General features: G+C 40.3%; 2 protein-coding genes across 4 annotated transcripts in view; one reads left to right on the top strand and one right to left on the bottom strand.

Moving 5' to 3' along the window:
• Window positions 1-6,652, bottom strand: part of PRKAA1 (protein kinase AMP-activated catalytic subunit alpha 1) — a 217,081-nt gene extending 210,429 nt beyond the window's left edge. Inside the window, exon 1 of the mRNA XM_085631163.1 lies at window positions 6,492-6,652. Within this exon, the coding sequence (XP_085487289.1) occupies window positions 6,492-6,615 (124 nt within the window). The 5' untranslated portion in view covers window positions 6,616-6,652. The remainder of the gene's footprint in view (window positions 1-6,491) is intronic.
• Window positions 6,653-6,788: 136 nt separating this feature from the next.
• Window positions 6,789-21,733, top strand: part of TTC33 (tetratricopeptide repeat domain 33) — a 925,632-nt gene continuing 910,687 nt past the window's right edge. For 2 of the 3 annotated variants that reach the window (XM_085631162.1, XM_085631159.1), the window contains exon 1: window positions 7,268-7,434. The gene's annotated coding sequence lies outside the window, so the exon portion shown is untranslated. Of the gene's footprint in view, window positions 7,234-7,267; window positions 7,435-21,733 lie in introns of those variants that run through there. The other variant, XM_085631161.1, reaches the window with a different exon arrangement.

Below are 21,733 nucleotides of genomic sequence, written 5' to 3'. Positions count from 1 at the left end.
CAGCACACTAGCAGATCAAGACTTTGTATTTAGATTACTGTGCACTTTGTATGTCTGAGTTCTAATCCTATTTCAAGAAACATGTTTAGAGTTTGCATTTTTAAACATTTGAAATGCTGCTGAAGCTTAATTCTTTAAATCTGCATTCACCACCTAAATTAGGTTTAAAAAGTTATTTATTTTCCAAGGGATAGTTTTAAGTGCTGCATCCAAATTGTAATATCACCTGAAACCCTTCATTTAAGTACTCTTTTAGGCAGCATCTCCACGATCTGTGTTTATTTATTTTTTGGAAATGTTGTGGCGGTTTCTGTCTGGTAACTTTGCATCCAACAACTTTCTAAGGCTAAAACAGGCCCTGCAAACACATAATTTTGACAGTCCTACTGCGGCTGTTTTTACCGTTATTCATAAAGGATAATAAAGTACATTCAATATAGCCTTTGCACATACGTGAACATTAATCATTGCCACCTAATTACACTCTACTAAATACCAGATAAATACATCCCACATAAAACCACTATGCCTAATAGCAACCATCCATACAAATACACTCCACATCATGCCACATAATTCCCATCAGCATACTTTCACTCAAAATACCACACAGTTCCACGCCACGCAATTCAGCTTCACACATTCCCATTCTGCACCACATAATTCAACAAACCACAAAATTCAAATTACACCTACCCAACAAATGCATCCAATCCACTCCTCAAAATTCAACATCATGTCACACAATTCAACAGCTCGCCACATACTAAAATTCCACTATATACCACAATACAACATACCAATACACATTTACACTCCATAACACTCAATCCCATTCTACATAATTCCAGCTAATTTAATACCACATTATTACTATCCACATAATTCCACTACACAAATACACACACATTATTCCACCCCACACAATTCCACAACTAGCAAGTTCAATCCAATCCATATAATTAAACTACATACATGCACTCCATAAACAAAAAGACATTGTCATTTACAACATTATTAACTCCAACTTTCACTGATGGGAGACCAATTGCATTGCAAATGCTTGTGTGATTGTACTTTGTGGCAGATCTGCTCCACTGTATCTCTTGGGGCTCTACAAACAAATTTGGTGATGAAGAGTAAATTGTATTTTTCTTAACAACTTTTAAATTAAAAATGTCTTCTCTTTAATTTCCTGTAATTCCCATAGTTGAAAAAACAAGCATTTGCAAGGCAATAGGTCTTGCATTTTGCGAGTTTGAGCTTTTGGCAAGTGGGCAGCTGGATGCTTTTGGCGTAGGAGTGGTTGATCATAAGAACTTGCAGGAGACACATGTGAACTCTCGTTCAACGCTGTGTGGTGCAGTGTGACAGCAGTGCGGTGAGCGGCAGCCAGGCCTGAAAGCACAGAGGAGTGCAGCACGCTAGCCGGGCTTGGGACAGAACCAGGGTCCCTGGTGCTGGACATGGTGCAGATGGGCGCAGCTGTGCCTGCTGCACGCATCCTTTCATCATCCGTTTTGCAGCTGCCATTAAGTAGTTTGTGGGAAAGAGGAGGAGTGCAAGGTCCCGTGGGCGGGAAATGGAAACCAGTTAGGTCAATTCCTGTAGAATAGATGATCGGAAATCCAGGGACGTCCCTTTCTGTACAGATGGTTGATAGGAAATTAAGTTCTCTTTGTAGGTTTCTTCTACTCCCTAGATAGAAGCCCTCATTTATTCCACATGCTTGCAGAGCAATACAGCAGGTTAAACATTCACACTACACATATAGCCAGCGCACCTTTGTGCATGACGGCGTTTACATGCATGAGCACATTGAAGCTTGGTACAATCGGACTACAGCCTTAGTTCTGTATTGAAGAGATAAAAGTTGGAGAGACTGCGGCTCTTCGAGAGTACATATGGAAGGATAAACTGTTTTCAAAACCTGCGTTCTATAAAAAATGCATTACAAATGCAATAGGTCTCACCTTTCATTAAGTTAAAGCCATTTGCTTTGCTATACAATACCATTAGCAAAGCAAATGGCTTTAACTTAATCAAAGGCGAGACCTATTGCATTTTCAATGCTTGTTCTATTACAGGGGTTGTGATGAGTAAGCATGCTCAAGAACTTATATCTGCGGTAGACTGAGCAGTGAACTTACTCTTATTTGCGTTTAACTTGCCTCGTCTGCTTCATTCAGATAAAACATGGCTCTTATAACACCTTTTTTGAATACTAGGTACTGAATCGACTGAATACAAAAATACCTGGACGACTATGGAGGAACACAGATTTATGATCAAATGAGGTCACGAATTAATAACACACATACATACACACAAGCCGTGTCACCACATAAATTACGCTTCTCGTTGTTACCTCCGTAACTCTGCCACACACACACACAAATTCACTTGTCAGAAAACGCTATAAACAGAAGACAGACACTCCCATAGCCTCAGCAAATGGTCAGTGTTCTTTGTACTGTACACTGATTTCGTAATTAGAATTCAATAAGCGTACGGGTACAGATAATTTAGGCTCTCTTACTCTGAAACACCAATGCAGCCAGCCACTCAATGAAACACCTGGGTATTTGCCAGTGTTAATACGAGTGTAGCACAGGAACACAATCCCAAAGAAATAAAAAGACAAACATACTTTCATCACAGAAAATATGAGCAAACACAGACGCCAGAGTTGTGTTCTCCGACATAGAACATGACACAGTAAATGGTGGGTCTCGCCCATTGGTCGAAGTGGGCGGGATTGGCAGGGCACAGCGTGTCCCTACTTGTTTTATTTAATAGAATCCGTTTCCCTACTTTATTTTTAAAATGCGGCCCAGGACAGCAGAAATAGCCAAGGCCTAGAGACCAGGCTCAGTCGTTCGTGGCCAGCAGACAAGGAAAAGGACTATCTTTTTCTTCTTGCCCAGAGAAGGCAAGGACAGTGTCCACTTCTCCTGCACTGCCGCGGTCAACTGCCCCCTCTCTTTCTTACTGTTATTACGTCTCTTTCTCTATCACCTCTCTTAACTTGCTAAATGATAACTTGACTTCAAGAAAAGACTCTTAACCCCTCTCTCTCTCTCTCTCCTTCATCCGTTCCCCTGTGAAATGGGTCAAAAAAGCACAAGTAAATTTTTGCTAGAAATGACGTATTTTTCGGACATTTTTCTATTCCCTTTGTAAAGCCTCAGGACAGAGGTTAAATTAAAAAAGGTTCAAAATACAAAAAAAAAATTACTAAATAAAGCAAGCCGGATTGGTCGCAAAGTGACCAGATAGGTTTAATTCACACCCAAACACATTAGTGCCACTTAACAGATTTTGCCAGTGAAGTGCTACTTTCATTTTCTAGTCACTCTTTTAACATCGTTTTACCCAGGCGGGGAAAGACACCATTCTTGAAGGTACTGCAAACCTGGTTGATGCCTGGAGTGGAAACTGTTTAATGTGATAAGGTTATCAGCTGTTTTCCTTATTTTAGTTTATAAAATGTGTATTCTGTGTTCAAGGATGTGGCCTTTTGACACCATACTGCTTACGTTTTGTAAGGATATAAGCAATGGACGTTGAAACTGGTCCCTGGGCCATGTAGCCATGTCCTTTCTGAATAAAGAGTGTAAAAGCGTTAAGGTAACAATGTTGTTCCTGCTTACATATCACATGCTTTACTTTATTTTGCATTCCCTATGAGTGTATGCTTTTTCAACGATGTTATCACTTTTTCCCCCCCCAGGCAGCTTATTACTCTTGTCTAGTGCATAATTTGAATTGAGTCGCATTCAGGTGTTTATATCAAGGCGCAACTGGGTTGTAGCTGAAGGCAGTGCAAGCTTTTCTCAGTGCGGCAATATGTTTTTTAGTTGGGGGGGCGGGTTGTGGCACTGTGGCCAGAGCTGCCAAACCGGGAACTGGGGAACCAGGTTAAGCCATTATGACCAGTCTACCCGACCACTCTACTGAGGGAGCACATTCCCATGCTAGACATTAAAATGCCCCGCTGGGCTTTCGAAGCCCTGGTGTCTTAGTACCAGCAGGTGGACCTTAGAGGTAGCAAATGTGGGATAACCTTGAAGGCCGGTCTACCACAATCGATACTGAAGGTCACCTCCAGTTTTGCGGGCAGGCCTACACAAAGCAGCACACCCTAGAGCGACAGTGACTGTCACTGGGGTCACAGGACCCTTGAGGCCAGTCTGCCTCACCCATTGGTAACTCCATTGGCCTTGTTTCAGCAGTAATAATGCAACTCACAAGGGATCGGCAATGCAGGATTTGCATGCACACCAAGCTAAGTTTGCAAACTTAACAATCTCTCTGCACAAGCACTTAACAACTGCTGCCTGCTTTGGAGTCCCTGGAATTATGCAGCAAGGGAGGACAAATGTTTGACGCAGTGTTGAATAAATTGTGCAGCAAAAAATACAAAATAAAGGCTATAGTGTAATTGAACTGAATTTGTAAGGTGCACAGCTACCCCGAAGGTTTTCCTGGCGCCTGCCAGAAAGACGAGAAAAAGCAGAGCAGAAGATATCTGGTTAAACAACAAGGTTTTTATGGTTTAAGGTATAATGCGGGACATTTTCTGATACTTTCTTATTTTGACATTTTTACACATACTAAACAGTCTCTGCAAAGATTTTGCCTCTTTGGTACCAGTGTAACATACAAATGCAGTGGTGAGAAAGGTGACCAGTGAACCTTTGCAAAGGGCCCTCCACTTTGCAGCAACACAAGTCACATTTTTAGTGACTTTTGATCCGTTTGAGCTAAAAACATATTTTTTGTTAAAATGGTCAGATTATGCAGCAGGTGTTGAATTATGTGGCAAATATGGCAAAGCCATAACTATGTGGAAAACATCTGCAAACTAGGATATTTTGCCATGCATGTTTTTACTGCTCTTGTGGTAAAAGGGAGAAGTGCTGAATACAGAAACTGCATGTTTTGGAGACAAAAAGGCCTGTGGTTCCACTGCTAAACGTATTTGGGACATTCTGGGATTGGAAACATATCCCACTTTGTGAATGTATTTTAATGTCAATTACTCATATAAAAACAGATGTATCCATTGTTTGAATTAAATAACGTAATAAGCTGTAAGTGGTCAGTGAAATGCGAAATACTAAAAATTGTGATGTTTTGCTCTCGCCACACCGGCTTCGCCCACTGTCCCAATCCTCAGGTTATTCCCAAGATTTGATTCTCTGCACACAGTTCCCCTTCCACCCTCCCCCCCCCCAACCCCACCCCACTTCGACCACTGGTCTCGCCAAGTCTCAAATGTAGCCAGAGGATCATCACAGAGGAATACCAGTCTTGCAAAGCCACGGAAACTCAGACTATGAACCAAAAGGGTTTTGGTAGAGAACCCCCTCAAATATGTGAAAAAAAGAAAAACAAATAACAGCACATAATGAATACACAGACTCCCAAGACAGCACCAGCAAGTCTGAGGACAAGGACTATCTATTCTTAACCCTTGAATTACAGCAAGCCAGACCAGGATATTATCGTTACTTTGGGGGCGTGGTGCGTAGTCCAAAGGCTAGAAAGTCAGGCTTCATTCATTAATGCAGGGACAAAGGGCCGCTTGCATCGAGATACAGAAAGGCATCCAGTGGGATAGAATATGGTCAGAACTCTTCCCAGTGTGTTCTCAGACACCTTGTGGTCAGAGACGCCAAGCCCACCTTCATGTCCTCATTTGCATAGTATGTTTTTTGCAGTTATATAGCTCTTACTATCCCTGGCGTACCGGGACGCCTGTATACCACATGGACATAATAAACCTCTTAACTGTGCTTTTGCTAACATGAAGTTAATGGAATGCATAAAGCTGCCTCCTTATACAGAAGAGATAACACATAGCCAACCTGCAGTGTGCTAAAGAAAGGTAAAGTATATTTCGCCGTTTAAAACACGAGTGAGTGTAGCTTAGACAAATAGAAAATCGTACTGTTATTAATGGACTTGAAGTGATTCAACAGGACGGCTACCACATTAAAGTATCTATACTGGGACGATGTTTCACCATCAAGGTACTAATTTGCGTAAACCTTACAAAATCATCGTTTTCTAACCAATTGCCAAGTATGATCCCAGCTGTCCTCCGCACGAACGCATTCTAGTCTGTGCGTTGGTGCTGCATGTCCCAGTGCACCCCTAATAAGCTTCTGGGGGTTTAATCTGCTTACTACATACAGAATAACAAAGCAATGTATTCAGACGCTGCAGGAATCCTAGCGAAAATGGAGACTATGCTGACAACAGAATCAGGCTCGCAGTCACCCACCTATGACTGCCCTTCACATCACTACTTGTTAAGGCAATCAATTGTCCTACACAAAAAATAATTATTCATTGATCTGCCCACCCCCAAGAGCCCAAGTCTTGACAGTAAGAGATTAACCCGGTTCATCGAACCGCCTCATATTTGCAAACAACTACCCTCCCCACGGCCACTCTCCCACCCTCAACGTAATGCCCATCACCTTTCACTTTTCCGAAAGTGCCGACCCCCAGCGTGTCCCCCAAGATGTAGTGCCCGATCTTCACCCGCCCATCATGCTTCTGTTTATCAGCCGCCATCTTGAACCAGGAACTGAACCTGCGCATTGTACGGGGGGCGGGCTGGGGACAGAAAAAGGTGGGAGGGAAGTGGGATTTATGCCCTGACAATCACTGTAGGAACCCGTGGGCAACGCCTCCGCCTTAAATTACAGATGTAGCTACTACAGGCAAACAGTACTGACGTCTAAGGAATGGGAAATTACATTAGATCGAACTTGCAAGTACCATCCTGTAGCTGAGAAAAGTAAAGTATACAACGAATGCTAGAAACCCCCAACCAGTTAAAATATGTTCTAAAATGTGTTTTCATTGCAGGCTCCAATCATGGTAGTACGGTTTGCCATACCAGCGCGCTACAAGAAAACGCAGCTTATTACAACGCAATGCATTTATTATAAAATGAGAGATACTAAGAATCAACGAACTGCCTTGTCACACCTGATATGTGTGCATATTCCAAGATGGCATCTTTTTCATACAATCTGAGGCACGATCCACAGCGTGAAGCTGTCGCCCCACTTTGCCGCAAATAATTGACATTATCAACAATATAAACTTTATACAGAAGGCACCAGGCTTGTCCAAGGGCAAATCACAGATTCGTTTATATCGAACCAATAGTTGTTAAGGTTTGAGAATTTCATCTCTACGTCAAATTGAAAGGTAAGCTATTATTGGGCAATTCGTATGTGTCGTCACTTGAATGAGGAAGTTGATCTACAGTAGTACATAGAGCATTGCATCTGTGGATGTTGAGCTGTGACTGATCTGGTGTATCGGTGAAAGCACGAGTTGCAACTCTCCTGGGCTGTATTGCTTGATATTTTGCTGGCTCCGATCTTGCTCCATTGACTGCAACACACTGTAAGTGTTTGCATTTTTTTGTTTTCTTTATTTGAGTTGCATTTGTTCTTGTACAGTCAGTGCTAGTAGGAGTGTTACGGTTCATCATAATTGAATAAAACTCAAACGCAATCCTCCCAGCCACTTTCCTTATTTTTAAGTAAGTTCGGTTACATTTCTGAGCTGAGGTTGCTGGCTTCAGTGCCATGCCAGCTGCAGCTAATTTCTGTTTGTGATCTTGCATCGCTGTGAAAGTGAGCTTGGGAAGGAGCTGTTGAATGCTGTCAGGGTTTTTCTGCAAGCTTGTGATGGACACTCCTTGCGGAGGGTGATACTGACTTCATTCGACTCACATTGGCATATATGCAAGCGCACCGATTCAATAGCGAGACCCCAGATTTTCAAAGTAAATAAAAAATGCATTTATTTTAGCCCTCTGCTCCGCTTGAAATTGCTCCCACCTCAGTGCAAGTCAATGGGTAAAATAAATTGTTTAAAGATACCCCTCTTTCCTGCTTCAAAATTGGCTGTCAGAGGAATGCACCTGCCCACACACGCCCTCGTTAGTTATGCCCTCCACCATCCCTGGTGCCGGGATGCTTGTATGCATGTTGACTGTGATGGAGATGCTGGGAAGCACACTACATCCCTTCACAACTCAGATTACAACTAAAACTACCATGGCCAATGTTACTCATGAATTATGTGTATTTTATATCTTCTGCATATGATTCAGCTCAAATAGATAGATTGCCCTTTACTAGATTATGGAATGTTGTGCGAGTTTCGGCCGGCTGATTCCAACCAGCATGACTTATTGTCTTGCCGTTGTGTCTGGATTCTTCGTGAGCTCCTTATTGTTTGGGTAGTCTACAATTAACATTTCTCACTGCATGCGTGCTGGTGTGGATGTATTATCTTCTACTTATTGATGACAAGTTGCTTCAGGGACTGCAACCGTGCATCATGGAGGTCCCAGGGGAACAGTAATTCACTGGGTGCTCATTTTGACCCACTCAACAACACAGACAGATGTTAGTCGAGTCATTTGTTGATGCTGTTGACTGTATTGGCTTTATGGAAGAGACTGATCCAGCGTGAAGGATACAATTTACATATTCTCCTCATGTCACAGATTCTTTTTCACAAGGTTCATTTTATTCATTCATTCATTGGTGGGGCCCATAACACCAACACACGTCACATTCACACAAACTCACCCGAATCTGTACACAGAAGAAAGGCTACTGGACAAGTGGGTACCTTATTACCTATCAGGATTAACTCCTTTCTACTTTATGTACACATTTTGTACAATTTTCCAGAATCCTGACTTTAACATCAAGGCACTCCACTGTTTGGTCGATGGACCAACTAGTTGGACTGGTTGATGGTGAATTAGAACCAGCTAAAACACAAGTAATGCCTAGGAAACATTTGATACTTTCAGTAATTAATTTTAAGAACCACAAACTCGTTTCTTATTATTTGAATTTTTTTGTTTATATAAACATTGATTGAACTCTTTAATTTTTGCATTTACTGACTACAGCTCATGAATTAAATTTTAGATTTATTAACGAAAATTTAAACATTTAGAAAATACTCTTAGACATAGATTTAAGAACAATACAGTAGATCATTTACCCATAGATAGATGACAATAGCTTCAGATCAAATAAGGAGTTATCTGCATTTCTCAGGTGAAGATTCCCTCGAACAGGCAATCTGACCCTCATCTAAGGATCAAACCGTCGTACTAAATGCAGGATACGGCATGAAAAAGTTCAGAAATTCAGCAAAGTTCATACATCAATCTGGAGTACGGATCAATCCCACACCCAGACTGACAGCATAGAATAACATTTGGAATTTTGAAAGAACGAACAACCACCCAACAAGAACTCCTTAAAGAAATTATCCCAAAGACAAACGCAACCGCAACTCCAATGCCAACGCCAACCCACTCCTTAATGGTGACTGATGAGGTTTTCTTTATACCCTTTTCCCCCTGACTTCATACAAGATATGGCAACTTTAGGGGCAGACCATATGTTCTGATTGGACAGTTCGGGGTTATCAATAGTTAATTTCACTTTCCCCGTGGAAACTGGTTCTCCATGGTGACTTGGCACAAAAGGTCATAAATTGAAAGTTTTTTCCTGTTTTCTCAGGCGGGAACGGCAAATGTATCCTTTCAAGGAAAAAGGGTCCTATTGACAGGTTCATTCTTTGTCTTTTCCGTTGTTCCCACACGGATCAACTATTGGCTTGCGCTCAAGTCCCCAACATTTTTGGCCTTGGCAGGGAACACGATGTCAGGAGTTCATGTCACTTCGTGATCTCAAGAGCCGTCTGGGCATGCGCAGAAATCGTTGCGCGTACATGGTGGCATCTGCTTCAGAGAACGCCATCTTGCGTACAGTGGTCTAGTAGGCCCGAATGTTAACTTAAGCAAAAAATAGACATAACAGCAATTAAAATATAGAAATTAAAGCTTTAATGTTCAAACCCACACTAATCCCAATGAATATTAGTATTTTCCTAGCTGCAGCAACATTTAAAGCGATAATACTTACCACACGATGGTTTAAGCCACAATACAATCACAAAGCAATATAAACCATGCAATTTAACTATTTTCACCAATTTAGGGTTAATTTGAGCAATTTAGTCCCACGTGTATTTATGTTTATCAAGGTGTAAAGGTTGATTAGTAACTCTTCCACTTCAAACATATTATGTAAATAAAATTTTAGTATGATTACATAATTAATTCCATGCAAATTAGAGGAGTTATACAACATTTTGTTTTACCTGCTCCATCAATCCCCCCTTTGGTGATTTTAAACATCACCAGTACTCACTAATTTCACTAAATTTAACTAAGGAAATGGTTTTATTCGAATCCGCTTTTGCATTTGTTAGTTTAAACAATAGTGTTCTCCACACTGTTCTCTTTTGTTTTCTTGTACACACTTTCTTTGAATTCTTCTAACTCTATTTCTTCTATTTCTCTTTCTCTTATTTCTTTCTCTTTTAGTTTTCTTATTTTCTCGTTTTATCTTATTTTGTAGTTTTCTTGTTTTTAAGCACAGACATCCTAATCTCAATATTAACACCGAAATAATCACAAAAGTCACAGGTATTAGTATTTTGCCTCTAAAAGAGCTACCTAATTTTGTTAATTATTTCTTAATAGAGGGAAAAACTCTTACCAAGTTTCTCGCATACACCGTCAACCTCCATTGGAACAATTTCTTCATGCAATTCAGTTATATTCTTTATATATTTCCTTATATTCTGACTTTTATCAGGAATGTAAGTACAGCAATGTTGTACCTTCTGCATTAAGCAGACTCCTCCCTCTTTTGCCAAAATAATATCAAGGGCAAGCCGATTTTGCATAACCATAGCTCTCATGGCAACCATTTCAGTATTTACCATTACCATCTGTGTTTGTTGATAAACGGTCCACAACTGTAGACAATTTTCTAATTTTGTGTGCATTCAGAGATATTCCAACTGCTGGTATCAGTGCTCCAAAAATATCCCCAATCATTTCTGACTAACTCCCTTCTTCTACATGTTAGTTGTCTATCTAATTCACGCAATCCATTTTCTCCTCTTTCCACATGAAATATTTTTGGAAAGACCAGGCCTAAGTAGCAAGTCCCGTACCAATGTTCCGGCAACCTATAATAAGCTCTGTTCCCACAGATGTAATATATTCCAGGGAATACCGGATCTTTTCCTCCTTTAAATCCCCATCCTCTCATGATTTTGTATAAATCATGGCAGTCACTTGCACCTACAAAATAATTATCATATACAGTATTATCTCTACTTATGCATAACTTCCCTTTCTGGGGCCAATCTAAAGCCATTGCCGAGTTTGTTTCTCCCTTTAAATGGTTATCCTTCCCAACATCCCAAAATGGTGTTTCCATCTCTTCCCCAGTCACCTTCTTTTGCATTTTAATTCTCCTCTCTCCCACCATATTCAGGAAAGTTTTCTCTTCTTTTCTTTAACTGCAAGTAAGGTTATTCTTAAATACTTCTTCTAAAGTTAATTTTCTTGTTTCTAAGAAAAATTCACCAAGAATTTTACCAGGCTTTACCTTGTTTAGTTCAGGAACTACAGGAATTTGTGAGAATATATTATCTATGTCAGTGTAATAGTATTCTAATTGACCTGTTTTATAAAACAAACTGGCTATAACACTACAAGTTATCCCATACGTTAAAGGGCGGTGATGATAAGTGACACCTTCAGATACAGGTGCAGGCAGCTGCATGCATACGTAACAATCCCTAACATCCATTGTTTATACGTACTCATATAATAACTTTGAGAAAACATTTTTAGAAAAATCATTTATGGACTTCTCTTTATGAAGTTCTGTTCTATCTACCAGTTTTGTGATATGACTGTCATAGTTTTGGCTGATTGTTCTATTCATTGTGTCTCTGTCTACATTTGTAAAGGTTATTCTAAATGAAATTGTTATTGCTAATATAATACAAACAAGCATTAATAATCCTGTACAAAAAAAATACATTTTAAACCATTTTCGGAAAAATCCACATGTTGGATTTCTATTCTCCGTGTTTGCCATTGTCAATGATCAGTGTGTTTTGTCTTAAGCTCTTTCTTCAAATTTTCTTTGTCTAAACCTAAAGCTTCAGTTGCCTACTTGGTTTTCTCTGGTCATTTGTCTTATACGGGCTTTCAATTCCTTTCCGAGTCTTTTGTCTCTTAATCCATGTATGAATTGTCCTTATCCGTAGGATCACAGTCTTTGTTCAGAATTTCCTGATCATCCATTTCTTCTCTAGTGTCAGACAAGATAACTCTCAGGATTTCCACACCTTCCTTGTCCACCTCCTGCACAGTCACTCCTAGACTTTCTTGGCTATCAGCTTCCTCCTGTATATCAGCAAGTGCCACATATGTCCATTCCGGTGACTTTTACTTTGGATTTGGTCTCTTTATCCTCTTTGTGCGTTGCAAATGCTTTGGATCTGTGTCTTTGTGTTTTTCTTGACTAGACACTTCACTCAATTGTTCAGCATTCTCATGCTTTATTCTGGTCAGTCGGTATCTCAATTTCTTGATTTTGTTGGACCAAATATCTTCTTTCAAAGACCTTTTCAATTTAGATCCTCTCTTTTCTCGCTCGGTTTTCCAAGCCCTTTTTCTCAAGTTTCTTCCCCCTTTATTTTCTGCTTCACTTTCTTCCGATTCTGTTTCCTTCTGAATATCACTTCCTTTTAGCTTTATCCTCAATATTTCAGGGTCCCTGTCTGAATCTATCCCTCCGTGTGTTTCTTCCACACAATGTTTCTGCTGACTATATGACCCTTTTTCTACCTGTTTGTGTTGTGTCCCTAACCCTCCTCGGGGTTCTTCCGCAATCACCTCACCCTCACTCTCTGTATCTAATTCCTCTCCTTCTATCTCTATAATGTGTGGAGGAATTTCTATTGTACTTGTGCTCGGAATTTCTTGGTTAAAGATTACTTGTTCAGTTTCTCCAGTTTCACAATTAGTTCTTTTCCCTATTCCTGCTTGCTCCGTCTCAGATTCAGAACTAGTATCTGAAATTTCAAGGCGTCGTCTTAATGGTACATTTTCTTGCCCAATAATTTGACTTCGGCCTTGTTCATCTGTTTCCGGTTCTTGTCTTGTCTTTGTTTCTTCTGATTCTGATTCTGAACTGGTATCTGATACTTCCCGATGTTGGTCTGCAGATTGATCTTCCGGATCTGGGACTAGAAGAGTGTGACTGGCATGAATCCAGTTCTTCACCCCTGCACACTTCACAGCAGTTGTCGTTGTCAGAATCACTTGACGTGTGCTTCCCCAGCGTGGAACCAGACAATTGCTTCTTCGGTGTACTTTTGTGCGGACCCAATCTCCAGGACTCAAGTCATGAGCTGGCTTCCTTTCGAGAGTGGTCGCATCTGGTCCAACCTCATGAAACACAGAATGTACCATATCAGCCAATCCTTTACAATAATCCAAGACAAAGTCATTGGATATAGGCAGCAGTTTGTTGACAGGAATGAAAACATGTCTCATTGCTCTGCCCATGATAATTTCATGGGGACTCGGACCAGTTTTCCTATCAGGAATGGATCTAATGTTCATTAAGACAAGAGGCAAGACATATGGCCATTTGAGACCCGTGGCCAAACACATTTTTCCCAATCTGTTCTTTATGGTGCCATTCATTTGTTCCACCACTCCAAAAGCCTCTGGTTGGTAGGCACAATGCAATTTTTGTTGTACATTTAATGCTTCACAAATCAATTTTATAATTTCATTCTGGAAATTATGGAGTCACTCGTTATTGGAAAACCAAATCTAGGAATGAACTCTCTCAATAGGACTTTTGCAACAGTGACTCCATCATTTCTTATGGTCGGGTAAGCCTCAACCCAACGAGAAAACAGACAATCACTAGTACATATCTTAAACTGTTGCATGAGGCCATTTCAATGAAATCAAGCTGCATACGAGTGAAAAGACCTCCCTCCCGTCCTATGGGTCCCAAGCTCACCACAGTTTTCCTTCCTGGATTAAATTGCTGGCATATGAGACATCTCTGGCAAAGGCTCTCAGATATAAGCCGGAATTTGGCATTATACCAAGTTTGTTTGAAAAGTCTAATCATGGCATCCCTTCCAATGTGTGTCTGCCCATGGTACATCCGTGCCATGGTAGAGATCATGCTATCAGGCATTACTGGTCTTCCATCTCTGTAAACCCAAACTCTGTCTACTTCCCGTTGTGTGCATCCTGATTTTATCCACTGTTTTTTCTCCTCTTCCCCTGCTTCTTCCTGTAACTGTCTCACCTCATCCCAGATACTTACTGTGTTAGTAAAAAGCAAGGGACATAAATCCACTTCCTTTTCCCTATTACGATTTAATGAAGTCAAATTTTGAGCACAGTATTAAGCTATGTCATTTGCAAATTCATTTCCTGCTGACACATAATCTGTGCCCTTTTTGTGTGCTGTATATTTTATGACAGCTATCTGTTTAGGCAGCTGTAGCGCCTCAAGTAACTTGCCAACTATTTCTGCATTTCTAATTGGAGTTCCACTCGACGTCAAGAAACCTCTTTGGGACCAAATTTGCCCAAAGTTATGCACCACTCCAAACCCATACAGACTATCAGTAACCACAGTGACTCGCAAATTCTTTCCCAACTTGCATGCTCTAATCAGTGCTAACAACTCAGCAACTTGAGCAGATCGTACTCCTCTCAAACAAGATGCTTCCAAAACACTTGCAACAGTGCACACAGCATATGAAGCACTCAAAATCCCTTCTCCATTTCTTAGGCATGACCCATCTACAAACATCACATAGTCAGACTCTTTCAGAGGCATGTCCTTTATATCAGGACGCGGTTTGGTGCAAAAATCAAGCACTTCCAGACAATCATGATCAACATCATCCTTTACTTCTGCATCCACAGCATCAGGCAGTAATGTCGGTGGGTTCACATTAGTGCATCTTACAAGATTCACATTTGTAGCACCCAAAATCACCTTCTCATATTTAGTTAGCCGACTATGCGTCATGAACTGTGTTTTACTTCTTGTCAAAAGGATCGCAACATCATGTGGAACAAACACTCTCACAGGATATCCCATTTTAATTCCTTCACTTTGTTCCAAACTCTTGCATGTAGCAGCTACTGCTTTCAAACATCCAGGCAATGCTACAGCTACTGGATCTAGTACAGCTGAAAAATAAGCAATTGGTTGCCTCAATTTTCCATGTCTCTGCACTAACACGGAAAGAGCGCACCCATCTCTTTCACTATAAAAAAGCTCAAATTCATTTTCATAATCAGGCATTCCAAGAGCCGGTGCTTCACACAAGCTGTCTCTCAATTGTTTACAAGATTTCATCTCTTCTTTATTCAGCTCAATTGGATCTCTCACATCACTCTTTGTCAATGGTTTTGCAATCAACGAGAAGTTACTAATCCACTGACGACACTACCCCACCATTCCAAGGAACATTCTAACTTCTCTCTGTGTCATTGGAGCTCTCATTCCTTTAATGATTTTAATTCTATCCAATGTTACTTTTCTCAGGCCTTTTTCAATCGTATGACCTAAGTACTGTACTTCTTTCTGACAAAACTGCAATTTTGATGGTGATACTTTAAGTCCTCCATCTGCCAAATGATTTAACAGTGCAATTGTGTCAACAACACAGGCTTCTCTTGTCTTCGATGCCACTAACAGGTCATCAATATATTGGACTAGCACTGAACTTTCTGGCATCTTGAAATCTTCCAATGATTTCTTTAGGATCTGGTTAAATATTGAAGGACTTTCGGTATACCCTTGAGGGATACGGCACCATGCCAAAATACACTTGCCGAACCGGACTGCAAAAATGTGTTGGCTATCAGGGTGCAATGGAATAGAAAAGAAAGCATGGCAAAAATCAATGACTATGTACCATTCTGCATCATAGGGAATCTGATATAGAATTACTGAAGGGTGTGGCACAATGGGACAGCAAGGAACTACAATTTTATTCACCTTTCTCAAATCCTGCACTATTCTAAATGTCCCATTGGGCTTTTTCAAACCCATGATCGGAGATTTACATGGAGTGCTCATTATCTCTCTCAGAATTCCTTATTCAATCATTCTGTCTATTACAGGCGTTACTCCTGCAACTATTTCTGGGGTTAATTTATACTGAGGAATGTTCGGGTAATTTACTCCTTCTTTTGCAGTTATTTTCACAGGATCTACTCTTTTCATTAATCCAACATCTTCTCCTGTGAAATCCCACACTTCTGTTTCACTATATCTTTTAACTCTTGAGGTAATCCTTCTGGATCAAATACAACAAATGCATCAGTAATTTCTGGTTCTAAGTTAGCCATTGTCATTCTATACAGTACATCATCGTCTGGGGTTTCAAAAGCTATATCAGGTGTACCAAAGATGGTGCAATTCATCTTACAAAGTAAGTCCCTTCCTAAAAGATTTACAGGACTAGTGTCACACACTACGAAGCGATGCACATCAGCAAATTTCCCTATTCTAACCTTAAAAGATTCGGTAAGATGGGCTTTTATCTGTTTATTAGAAACTCCAACCACTTGGATTGTCTCACCCGAGAGAGGAAGATTTTTCACTTCAGCTGATCTAACCGTTGAACGAGTAGCACCAGTGTCCACTAGGAAGGTAACATTTACTTCATTCACCTTTCCATCCACAAAGGCTAAGTCTGGTCTACCTCTAGAGTTGCGCCAAGTACGCACTCCTCTTCCTCTCCTAGGCACCGTCAATAACTCTCTTCTGACTCACTTTCATCGCGTTGCAGCCAATACTGCGAAATGGCACCAGCGCACGGTAGCTGTGTTACCTGTTCTTCGTTGTAGAATCCTGTCTCATTACTGTATATTTGAGGATTTAGATTCTGTGGAAAAGGTGGCTTTGGCCCCTGACACTGTTGCGTAACAACCTGCTGCTGTCGCTGCGGTTGGCAACTCGCCTCATTCTGCACCTGTGGATTCAAAGATGAATTATCACCATTAGCTTTCGGTGGCAATTTACACTCGGATTTCCAATGCCCTAATTTTCCGCAATTATGACATGGACACTTCTTTTTAGCTTCATCTATGCTAATCTGTCCTTTTCCTTTTCCGATATTAGGTTTTGGTCTTGCTTGCCCTATTCCAGTGGCCTGTTCAATTACTGAGCTTCTTGTCGCTCCGTTACTTTAACCTGTGCCCACATTGCCTTTCCTTTCAATTATGTTGTTTGGCTTCAATTTCATCACTAAAATATTTTGCATGACGCAACACCTCATCTATCTTTTTATTCTGCCAGTCTACTGTATGTTGTTTAATCATTTCACTACCTTCAGGCCTCATACTATAAACAAATCTGTAAACAAAATGACTCAAATCCTTTTCACTTAGTTTCTCATCTCCACTGTATTGCTTAAAAGCTAACAGTAACCTTTCGTAATATTTATGCACTGATTCGTTTGCCTCTTGGTGAGTTCTGTACATTTTTACCCCAATCAGTTTCTTTTGGAGGTACTTTATTTTTCAAAAATGTAATTACCTGATCATATTTTTTCATTATTTCTGGATCTGGGGCTCATGTCTTAGGATCCATAGGATACTCTTGAGTTGGCCAGTCTATAATAATTTTACATTCTGTCCATAAATCTGCAGGTACAAATATGTCAAAAAGACCACTCAGATCTATCCACAATACTTTTGAAAGTTTGACAAACCTATCTACCTGTCTATACCATTCAACTGTTTTTTCTCTCAACCTTGGAAAATCACTTGTAAATGACAAAATATCCTGTCTAGTCCATGGAACATGTACATATCCTCCTCCAGGAATTTCTCTCATGGGACATTCTTTTTCTCTCACCGGAAAAGCTAAAGAGGCCTTGTCTGTAGTGTCCTCTCTTCTTCTAAACCATCTACTTTTCCATCGAGCCACATCACCCCATTTTCTTAATAATGCAATTCATTCTTTAATTTGGGTTAACCTTCCTGCCGTATTCAAGTTTTCAATTTCTTTCTCAGTAAAATCTACTCTGTATGGCTTCTGCAATGACCTTATTTTTTCAAAATCTATTCCCATCTCACTCACTGTCTCTTCTAGCTTTTCACGCAAAGTCCTTGCTCTCCAAGTTATGCTTTTACACAAAAACATTAATCCTTCATCTTGATATGCTTTTAATTTTTCAGTTGGAATAGTTCCTACAATTAATTCTTCTAAAGTCACTTTTTAATTTCGCCACATCTAAAGGTTGTGGTTCTGTATCCTTTTTCTGTAAACTTCTTAACCAATCACTTAATTCTTCAGATGTTGGTCCTACAGCGGTTGCCACTATTCTCATTTTATCTATCATTTTCTCTGGGGTTTCTGTTGCTGATTCTGTTGCCGTAGGTGTCTTACTTGCTGGACTTTGATTTACAGTTACATTTTTAGGTGTACTTAATCCTGATATTCCTGCAGCAACCTTCCACTCATTTTCCCCTGAACTACTCTTTTCTTTCTCCTTTTGCATACCGCAATTATACGGGACTGTCAAACAATGCTCAGAGAAGTGTGGCTCACTGGTTAGAGGAGGCAGACCTGGAAGCAGAGATCAGCCCGGGACCAGGGTTCAATTCCCGGCTCGGCTGGGTCTTGAGTCCATAAATGTCCATGGACTTGATAATTCTCGCTCCAGTGCACACTCGATTCATGGGTTCACACTCTGCGCTTCTGGGCAATAGCTTGCTTAATCTCCACATGGGCCCCTCGCGGCGGGATGCCTGGCTTTCACCTTGCGGATGCCCTGCCTGGGTTATCTCACAGGGGAATACCAGGACGGGTTCCCTAAGCAAGCGCTTAGAGACCGCTTGGTGATTTGCGCTATATAAATTCCTGCACATTTACATTTACATTTACATTTACATTATCTTTTTGTTTATCAAAAACTGGTATCACTGGTCCTATAGTTACAGGCACAGTCACTGCTTCCATTTTCTTTGTTAATTCTCTAATCTTCTCAGTTAATTCCAGTGTTGTCCTAGCTAATTCAGCAGACTTTTCATTTTCAGTTCTTACTGCCTGTGATATTTCTGAATCATTAACTGGATATTTTTCTCAAAATTATTCGGCATTTGTTCAAAACTTTTATTTGTTACAGTCTCCTTTGGTGGAGCACTTGGTGTCACCATCGCAGAATCCTGCTGATATGGAGGTGTTTTTTTATAGAATAAGTCCTCCAGCACTTCATCCTCAGATTCACTCACTCCATATCTGTAACCTTCTGACTCTGTATTAGTTCTTTTTCCCGTACATTTTCTACCACTCGTGTCTCCAATACTTCTCAGAGGAAACATACCTGCAGTCATGCTCGCATTTTGCCATCTTCTCATTCTATCATCATGGCTTTCTTGTCTACCAAACATATTATTATACCTCTTTCCACTACGATGCCTTTCTCGTTCATACATCTCTTCTTCCCATTTAGTCAAAGCCTCAAATTGTGTAGGTCTGGGTTTTGGTTCCAATCTCATCATTCTATCTCTCAAGTTTCGTAGTACAGCTAGACTAAATGAACCATTCTCCGGAAACGCTAGCACTCCATCATCTTTGGTATCTTTTACCCAATTTTCCAACCAAATGCATGTATGATAACCATATTTTGCCACCATAAAGGATGCAGGCGTTTTCGGTGGAGGAAGTATCTGTCCTTCTCTAGTTATAAACGGCTTATCTTTCTTAAACAGGTCTTTGATTTTTCCAAACCATGACTTCTTCTCCTTTTCAGGTGAATCGTAATAAATCTTGTTTTAATTTTCAAACACTTAATCAATGAAGCTCCCCAATTCACCTTTTCACAGCTTCTCCGTTTTCTGACCAATCCTAGCTCGACTCACACTAACTCACCAATCCTGATTGTCTACGTCACTCTTTTAATTCTCCAATCCTAGCGCGTCTCACACTAACGCACCAATTAGTGAAAGCTTCGTCTTTCCGCAGCTGACCAATCCCAGCGCAGTCTTTCTGACGTCAGCCTTTCCTACTACTCCTGCTCTTGCTGCCCCTCCTTTACAAAATTTATCGGCAAACTTTTCTTAAGATTTTCTTTATTTAAATCTGTTAGTAACAACATAAACACATCTCCATTGCCTCTTTCGCTAAACCAAAGGGATAGCTTTGTCCATTTACACAAGAATTCTGTCTTTCCAGTAGGCAGCGCTTACCTCTATCCTACCACAGAATTTTCAGTTTCGCCGATAAAGTAGCACTTCCCTCTACCTTACCCTTCTAACAAGCACAAGGCAAACCCGTTTCTCTGGGGATAAAACACATGTGGAGACTACAATGCTCCTGAGAATTAAGGCCAGAGTTTCACAAGGAAACCTATTGCTATTCCACTCACACACATTCGTACAGAGATTTCCCTAACATAACACAATTCTGTGTTCTCACAATTCTTGAAACCGGACAATGTGCAATTCTATGTGACTTCTCTTGCCACACAAATCCACTCCCTACTTTCAGGAAGCTTCAAATTTTCCAACTACACTTTACTTAAACAATACTCAACATAAAGTGTTAAACATAAATCAATAATCACCAAACCAATACAATAGAAACCATCATTCTGCTACCAAGAAATATTGATCCAGCGTGAAGGATAACATTTAAATATTATCCATATGTCACAGATTCTTTTTCACAAGGTTCATTTAATCATCCATTCATTGGTGGGGCCATAACACCAACACAGATCACATTCACACAAACTCATCCGAATCTGTACACAGGAGAAAGGCTGCTGGACAAGTGGGTACCTTATTACCTATCAGGATTAACTCCTTTCTACTTAATGTACACATTTTATACAATTTTCCAGAATCCTGACTTTAACATCAAGGCACTCCACTGTTTGGTCGATGGACCAACTAGTTGGACTGGTTGATGGTGAATTAGAACCAGCTACAACACAAATGAAGCCTAGGAAACATTTGATACTTTCAGTTATTAATTTTAAGAACCACAAACTCGTTTCTTATTAGTTGGAAATTTTTGTTTATCCAAGCATTGATCGAACTCTTTAATTTTTGCATTTACTGACTACAGATCATTAATTCAATTTTAGATTTATTAACAAAAATTTAAACATTTTGAAAATACTCTTAGACATAGATTTAAGAACAATGCAGTAGATCATTTACCCATAGATCGATGACGATAGCTTCAGCTCAAATAAGGAGTTATCTGCATTTCTCAGGTGAAGACTCCCTCGAACAGGCAATCTGACCCTCGTCAAAGGATCAAACCGTCGTACAAAATGCAGAATACGACGTGATAAAGTTCAGAATTTCAGCAAAGTTCATACATCAGTCCGGAGTACGGATCAATCCCACACCCAGACTGACAGCATAGAATAACATTTGGAATTTTGAAAGAAGGAACTACCACCCAACAAGAACTCCTTATTAAAGAAATTAACCCAAAGACAAACGCAACCGCAACTCCAACGCCAACCCACTCCTTAATGATGACTGATGAGGGGTTCTTTATAACCTTTTTCCCTTAATTCATAGAAGATACGGCAACTTTAGGGGCAGACCAAATGTTCTGATTGGACAGTTCGGGGTTATCAATAGTTCATTTCACTTTCCCCGTGCAAACTGGTTCTCCATGGTGACTTGTCACAAAAGGTCATAAATTGAAAGTTTTTTCCTGTTTACTCAGGCAGGAACGGCAAATGTATCATTTCAAGGTAAAAGGGTCCT

Source organism: Triturus cristatus, chromosome 2_1 (assembly GCF_964204655.1).
Source record: "Triturus cristatus chromosome 2_1, aTriCri1.1, whole genome shotgun sequence".
NCBI lineage: Eukaryota > Metazoa > Chordata > Amphibia > Caudata > Salamandridae > Triturus > Triturus cristatus.
Note: the sequence above shows the minus strand (reverse complement) of the source record. Positions and strands in the feature narration are given on the sequence as shown.